The 7,561-nt window shown below is 41.7% G+C and overlaps 1 protein-coding gene across 1 annotated transcript; it reads left to right on the top strand.

The window, feature by feature from the left end:
• Positions 1–478: 478 nt before the first annotated feature.
• On the top strand, positions 479–7,555 carry LOC106811730 (nuclear envelope integral membrane protein 1-like; the record flags this gene model as incomplete). Its single annotated transcript, XM_014815438.1, has 5 exons — positions 479–619; positions 4,938–5,141; positions 6,111–6,250; positions 6,741–6,902; positions 7,192–7,555. Coding segments are annotated over 5 exons (768 nt in total), but the record flags the coding sequence as incomplete, so codon positions are not given.
• Between the last annotated feature and the right edge of the window lie 6 nt (positions 7,556–7,561).

Below are 7,561 nucleotides of genomic sequence, written 5' to 3'. Positions count from 1 at the left end.
ACTTTTAGTTTCGAGTCGATTTTCCACGCTTTATGTGTGCAAACATTTACTCGTCGATTTTTTATTGCTATTATTGTAGTTGTTGTTTATAGTTGTTGCTATTGTTTGTTTGTTTGTTATTATCATTAGTGTTGTTGTTTGTTTGTTATTATCATTGCTGTTGTTGTTTGTTTGTTTGTTATTATCATTAGTGTTGTTGTTTGTTTGTTATTATCATTGCTGTTATTGTTTGTTTGTTTGTTATTATCATTAGTGTTGTTGTTTGTTTGTTATTATCATTGCTGTTGTTGTTTGTTTGTTTGTTATTGTCATTAGTGTTGTTGTTTGTTTGTTATTATCATTGGTGTTGATGTTTGTTTGTTTGTTATTATCATTAGTGTTGTTGTTTGTTTGTTATTATTATTGCTGTTGTTGTTGTTTGTTTGTTTGTTATTACCACTGGTGTTGTTTGTTTGTTTGTTATTACCACTGGTGTTGTTTATTTGTTTGTTTTGATATTATCATTGCTGTTGTCGTTCTCTACAGGAATGTGGTGTTCTACTATTCTTCCGGCATCACGATCGGCGTGCTGGCTTCACTCCTCATCATAGTATTTCTCGTCAGTCGATTCATACCAAAGGTGAGCGTGAGCGTCCGTTGATTCACTCGAGCTATGTGAACGTACGCTTCTAGCTGGAGCATGTGGTGCCATCTGATGAGCATGTCAGTTCGGTTTTTCACGTGAGCTGCGTAATCATACACGTGTAGTTAGAACATGCAGCGCCACCCGGTGAGAGACAGCAGAGACGAGATTATTATTTTCCACTAATTTTTTTTTAATTATTTCCTGACGTAATCGTGACGCGGTTCGCATGTGTGAACGAGGGCCGATTCTATTCTATAGCAAGTTATAAACGTTTGGTTTCCCTAACCAGCAGGATGCTGTTGGAACGTGGCATTTGTAACGACGAAAATTCCCGGTTAAATTTCCCATCGTCCGATCCGTTTTTTTACACTCACACACGTAGGTCTGTGGCTTACACTCACACACGTAGGTCTGTGGCTTACACTCACACACGTCTAATCTGTTTTCCTTACAGCCGTAGACCCGGTGAGATTACTAAGCTTGATTGCCGGACTTCTGCTGTTCTTCAGTGCTGGAGCCCTTAGCAGGTATCGAATTAAAATTTTCCTGTATAGAGATACATATTATATATATATATATATATATATATATACATGTATATATATAGTGCAGTATAGTGAATTCAGTTGCTCGTCTTTATACCGAATGGAAACAATTATTATAAATAATATATATCACATGTTTGTTATGACAGTGGTGATACTGTATAACTGTGTATCATCATGCATGATAGGAAAATATTAAAATTTCATTATTAATAAGTAAAGTTAATGTCTTTTTTCGTGTTTTTGTAAACATGGCGTTTTGCTAACTGATGTTCAATGCCACAAGCGGTATATAGAATCGAATTATGTTTTGTTTTGTTTTATTTTTTCTCGCTCGGTGTTTTAGCTATAAACGTGCGTATGTACGTTAGGGAGATTAATATAAGCCGGATAAACTGGCCAGAAGACGAATAGAAGGCAGGTTTTACTTACGAAAAGTCAGCATATTTTCAACGAACGTTTATTCGTGTGCGAGCCAATCTTCAGTGCAAACGATCCATAGTTTAATGTGAAATTACGGTTAAATTTCGTGCTATTTTGCAACTCGTCGTTCCATGAAATTAAAGTAATATGATATGTAGCGATTTGCACAAGTCTGAGTTAGTGTGTGCTCAACGTGACTACGTCTGTAATCGAATGGGTTAGACAAATCATAGATATCTACCGTAACACACTATATACTACACTGTGTTATAGTATATAGATATCTATGAGACAAACGACCTCGACCGTTCTCGGTAGAATAGTTGGTAGTTAGTAACTTAATGTTTATTACCTTACGAAAGACCCCAAAAGACTAAATAATTTAAACGTAAAGTTACATAGAAAAGAAATATGTGCATTAGAGAAAGGTAAGTAAAAGAAAGGATCCATTACGTAAATTATAGATACAAAATTGCATAATTATTTGAGCACTAGGTGGCGCTGTTCGTCTAAAAATGGCTGGCGCAGCGCTCGTTTCAACTGTGATTTCAATAATTCTACGATTATTTATCTTTTACATACTTTTAGGAACTGTATTAACATCTAATGATCACTACGAACAACGAAGTGAGCTATAGGATCTTGAAATAATATATATAATAATATACCTATGTACCATTTTCCTATAATGCAGATTATTATTTATGTTATTATGATCTTGCAGTTGTTGCCCTAGTTTAGCAGATGGGGTCGTTGTCGTATCAGGTACTACAGATATGTACCCGAGGTAGTTTTAGGTTGTTTAGTATTACGTTTATATTTTTATACGAGGTATGTTTAGGGTTATGGTTAGGGTTAGGGTACACTTCTGTAGACTGTAGTACAAGTCTGGTACAATTATATGTACCTCGGGTACATATCTGTAGTACCTTGATACGACAACGACCCCTTGAGCCCTAGTTTACTGTATTGTTTAGTACGCAGACAGGTAAAATCAAGTAGAGATATCATACTAGTATAGTAGAATTTCATGTCTCTACCCATACATTTGTGAACATGAGACACAGGCTCCACAAGCTAGGATTGCATCTGTTAATACTTGTGAGTTCGACCAGATAACGTCCTACTCCTAGCAATGAACACAATCACAATGAAAATTATGACGGATGGTCACATCTGACCTAGCTCTAGTAACTATAGCCCGCTTACATTTGCCGCAGGCAACCTGCGGCAACTGTACGCGGGCTATAGTTACTAGAGCTACATCTGACAGCTCTATCACCACACTAGCTCTAGTAACTATAGCCTGGAGGATGCTCGGGACCAACTTAGTAACGGTTACTTGCGGCTATAAAACGTCTGTGATAGGGTTAAATTAATGCCTCTTAGTTATCCGAAGTGAATATGTTTTAAGTTATATCTGCAACTAAAATTTAACCTCTAACTATCGTTGAAATGGTCTGCGTGCGGTATTTCTTGTGAACGAACATTCGATTTGCGAACTTCAAACGGCAATTTTTGGCGGCGCTGCAGCAGCGCCAGTCAGTGGGTTGGTTCCTAGCATTCGTACTAGAATGTCCTATAGCCCTGCGGCAACTGTACGTGGGCTAATATAGTACTTGAGCTATCACCACACAGTATTCAGCAAGATCGTCACGTGTTGTTATAGATACAATAATGTAACCCAACAAGAGTAGGGTTACATTATTGTCATTTGTATCTAGTGTTGCTACAGTAACATAGAGCTGGGCAAGCAATTTTAAAGCTACTGTGTACATCACCAGCTACTCAGGGGCGTAGCCAGCCTTTCCAAGAGGGGGGATTCCAAACCTGCTATGTACTAATAAAACTGTTAACATTTTCGTTTCATGCTTTTATAATATACATACTGTATCAGATATGTGCTATTTTGATACAAACCAGAGGGGGATTCCGGAATGCCTGGAATCACCCCTGGCTACGCCCCTGAACTGTACAGCGTAATATGCCAATGTTTCACAGCCAGCTTATATTCAGACGTGCCAGCCTAGGTGTGATAAGCTGGCACACAACTGGGAATTAACCGTGGTGGGGTACTATGTAACGTTAGACAAAACAACTACAGTGGATGCTTTACTTAGCTAAGGGTACATATAGGCAGGGCGGTAGCTAACGGGGGGGGGGACAAGGGTGCATTGCCCCCCTCCCCCACCACTAGAGAAATGTAGATCTAGATACATTACATGGTAAATGGCGGTCACCTTCCCAGAACACATCACATGCGTGGCTTTGCCTCCAGAGAAAATGGGTTAGCCATGCGACTGTTAGCGCTAGGTTATGAGGTTCGGTTTAGGCTAGGGGTAGCTTAATTTAGCATTAGGGTAAGAAATACAGAATAACTTATTTACAAGATGTTTTTCAATAGTAAGTGAACGAAGAGCCATTATTTTAGAGTTATGTGTAGCAGGTGGGTCACAACATGCCGTACACACTAGTGTTGAATAACAGTGATTCTCACTTCACATTCGCAGAAGTTTACGATGGCTTCTGGCAGATGGCGCCAGCGAGCGTCACCGGCCCGAAGCTGACGATCTATTGTTACGCTGGGAAGTTGGCCGAATTCCCGAAATATTTGCCGTATCTTTGGATAAAACCGGTGGTACGAAGTTTATTTCATATTTACCTATAAAAATTGATATTATCGTAAAAGTCTGTAAAACTATATATTACTTCTAATATTTACATTTAAAGTCCTTGAAAATGAGCTATTATTGTGTTCAATCTTAGAAATTCCTTGAAAATGAGCTATTATTGTGTTCAATCTTAGAAATTCCTTGAAATTGACCTATCTTGCCTGAGAAGCAATAACAATTTTCCTCATGCAAGACTTGATGAAATCTCAAATGTTCACTAATCGCTGATTGGAGGATACGAACCACTAAGGTTATATTTGGCTGAAATCTCGAAATCCTGGAAAATGGAGTCTTGACCTTTCCTCGGAAAACTGGTGATAAAAAAGGGTTTCGTTTAGTATACGACCCCCGCCGATGCCTTCGTTCGTATCTCCGCAGTTACTGCTCAACATCACCAGTGAAGACTTCAGTTTGTTTCGGGGAACGAACACAAGCGACGTTGCGGATGCTTACGAAGCGTTCGAGTCGAGCTGGATCAACCCGACGCCGCTGCACGCGCGCTCTGTCGCCTTCCCAGCATTCCGAGCGTCCTGCATCGGCGTCGCAGCCAGCGCCAGACACGACGTCGATTTCCGAGTGATATAACCCTAATTCTAAACCCAACCCTAATTCTAAACCCAACCCTAACCCTAACCCTAACCCTAACCGAACGTCGTTTCTCCTCCTCTGCAGAAGGTCGGTGCGTACTCTGTTCTCGTCGGCGGCTCCTCGGTCGTCGTCTACTTCTTCCGCTTCCTCTGGGAGAACATATCCAGCGTGCTGCAGGCGTACATGATCTACGTCGCCGCCTACGTCGCCATCGCCGCCACCGTCAGCTTCGCCGTCTGTTACCGCAAGGGTCCCGTCACAGACGCGCGCTCGCTCGATCTCATTCAGGTCAGCCGCACGCGCGTTGGTTTGGTAAAAGGTCGTGGCAGAGATGCCAACCACTACGATTTATCCGTATTTTATACGAATTTCTATTCCTTTTGCACCACTACGACCAGTTTGTATCAAACTACGAATTTGACTGTGATCGGAAAAGAAATTTTTTTTGCCAATTATTGTCATTTTTTTCAATTTATTGTCATTTTTGTCCCTCAGAATCAACAAATTTTCCGGGGGGCATGCCGGACCCCCCTAGCAAACTCGGGTCACTACGTGACCATCGAACTACTAATTTGATGGCCAGAAACTACAGATTGCTTCAAATATGTGTTGGCATCTCTGTCGTGGTTTCGTATTCTGGGGCCCCGTAATCTCACATGTATTCGTATATATTATACATATTGTATAAGTTGTGAGCAACTCATATACGTGTATGAATAGCGTATGCGGAAATCTCGTGATTTTTTCCATGGTGCTCTCGCTTCAAAAGTTGTGGCATTTTAGACTTAACTATCGGTGAAATTTTTATAATGGTGTCGTGGTCTTTGTAGTAATAATTCTCATGGTCCAAGTATTTGCATCTTGTATAGTTTCTCAGGTGAAAAGAATGCCTGGATCTAGTTTTGCTTGACGTTCTTTTGCGTGATCCCGTCATTTTAAATTTAAACTACACGTTACAGCCTTTCTTATTACAAACATTTTGAATTCCTTAGTGTCCTATACAAATGTAATACAACTGTAATTCCAAATAGCGTCTGCTCCAAATATACGCTGTCACTATGCTGTTATCAGGAGTGAATAATAATAGATTATTATTACTATTCTATTATTTTATATTCTATTCTATTCTATATATTTATAATTATTCTATTATTAATCACTCCTGATGTTATGCATGCCGTTTTCCAAATTTAATTTTTGTTATACAATTGACTCTTTCTCTCTCTCTCTCTCTCTCGCCATACTGCTGTCATGCAGTGGGCGATGCAGGCGGTGGCGTTGGCGGCAGTCTACTATGGCACACAGGTGGACGAGGTGTCAGTGGGAATCGTGTTGGCCGTGATAGCGATGAGAGTGCTGCCAGCCGTGCCATGCGGAGGATTCGTCACGAAGGCGTGGTGAGTGAGGTGCGGGGGGAGAGTGGGGGACGGTGGTGAGTGTGTGTGGTCCGTGCGTGCGTGCGTAGTGTGTGGGGGGGTGCGTGCGTGCGTGAGTGCATGCGTGTTTGCGAGCTTGCAGGTGTATGCGAGGCATGTGTCTGTGTATGTGCATGCATGTAATTTATTATTTATCGTCTCATCTTGTTGTTAGACTTATTTTATTGGCCTATGTAGTATATACATATATTTATTTATGTGTTTGCATATATACGTTCCAAGAGAAGTATTACCTTACTGTTTACTTCACTTCTCGTTAACTCCAATTAGCATCTCTCACGTCACCTCTTAGATATCTTATATCCTATATATCTTATATATATACCTTATATCTTATATCATCTTATATCCTATATATCTTATATCTTATATCTCATATCGTATATATCTTATACCTCTCTTCTAACTAACATCCCACATCACTCTTCCTTCCCTGCGCGTGCGCATGCAGGCAGAGGCGGTTTCCGCCCAAGCCTCGGCTGCTCACGGAGGAGGAGTACCAGCAGCAGGGGGAGGAGGAGACGCGGAGGGCGCTGGAGGAGCTGAGGAGGTACTGTCAGAGTCCCGCGTGCAGTCCATGGAAGACTGTCGGTCAGCTGAAGACCCCGTCAAAGTAAGTCTCCGCCTCCGTCAACTCTCCATCACCTCTCCATCGATTCTCCGTCAATTATCTGTCACATCTCCATCAACTCTATTCACCGTCAACTCTTTGTCAATTCTCCATCACCTCTGTCCCCTCTTTTTCAATTCTTTGTCAAATCTCTGTCACATTTGTCGACTCTTTGTCAAATCTCTGTTACCTATCTGGCAATGTTCCATCAATTCTCTGTCAACTCTCGTCACCTCTCTATCAACTCCTCGTCAATTCTCTGTCACCTCTCCGTCAATGCTTGTCGCTTCAGGTTTGCTAGTTTCATCGAGGGAGACGCGCACGTGTCGAGCAGCGAGGAGGAGGAGTACTATCGTGACGTCACGGCAGAGCTCGACCTTGATCTGTCATTCACCGAAGACGAGGACGACTGATGGTCCGCGCGATGAAGAGAGAATTCCCATCCAGCGAGAGAAGTGTGATTGTGCGTGTGCGTGCGTGCGTGGGTGTGTGGGTGAGTGTATGAGGACGACTGATGGTTCGCGCGATGAAGAGAGAATTCCCATCCAGCGAGAGAAGTGTGATTGTGCGTGTGCGTGCGTGCGTGGGTGTGTGGGTGAGTGTATGAGGACGACTGATGGTTCGCGCGATGAAGAGAGAATTCCCATCCAGCGAGAGAAGTG

The sequence above is a fragment of the Priapulus caudatus genome, unplaced genomic scaffold (assembly GCF_000485595.1).
Source record: "Priapulus caudatus unplaced genomic scaffold, Priapulus_caudatus-5.0.1 Scaffold568, whole genome shotgun sequence".
Taxonomy (NCBI): Eukaryota; Metazoa; Priapulida; class Priapulimorpha; order Priapulimorphida; family Priapulidae; genus Priapulus; species Priapulus caudatus.
Note: the sequence above shows the minus strand (reverse complement) of the source record. Positions and strands in the feature narration are given on the sequence as shown.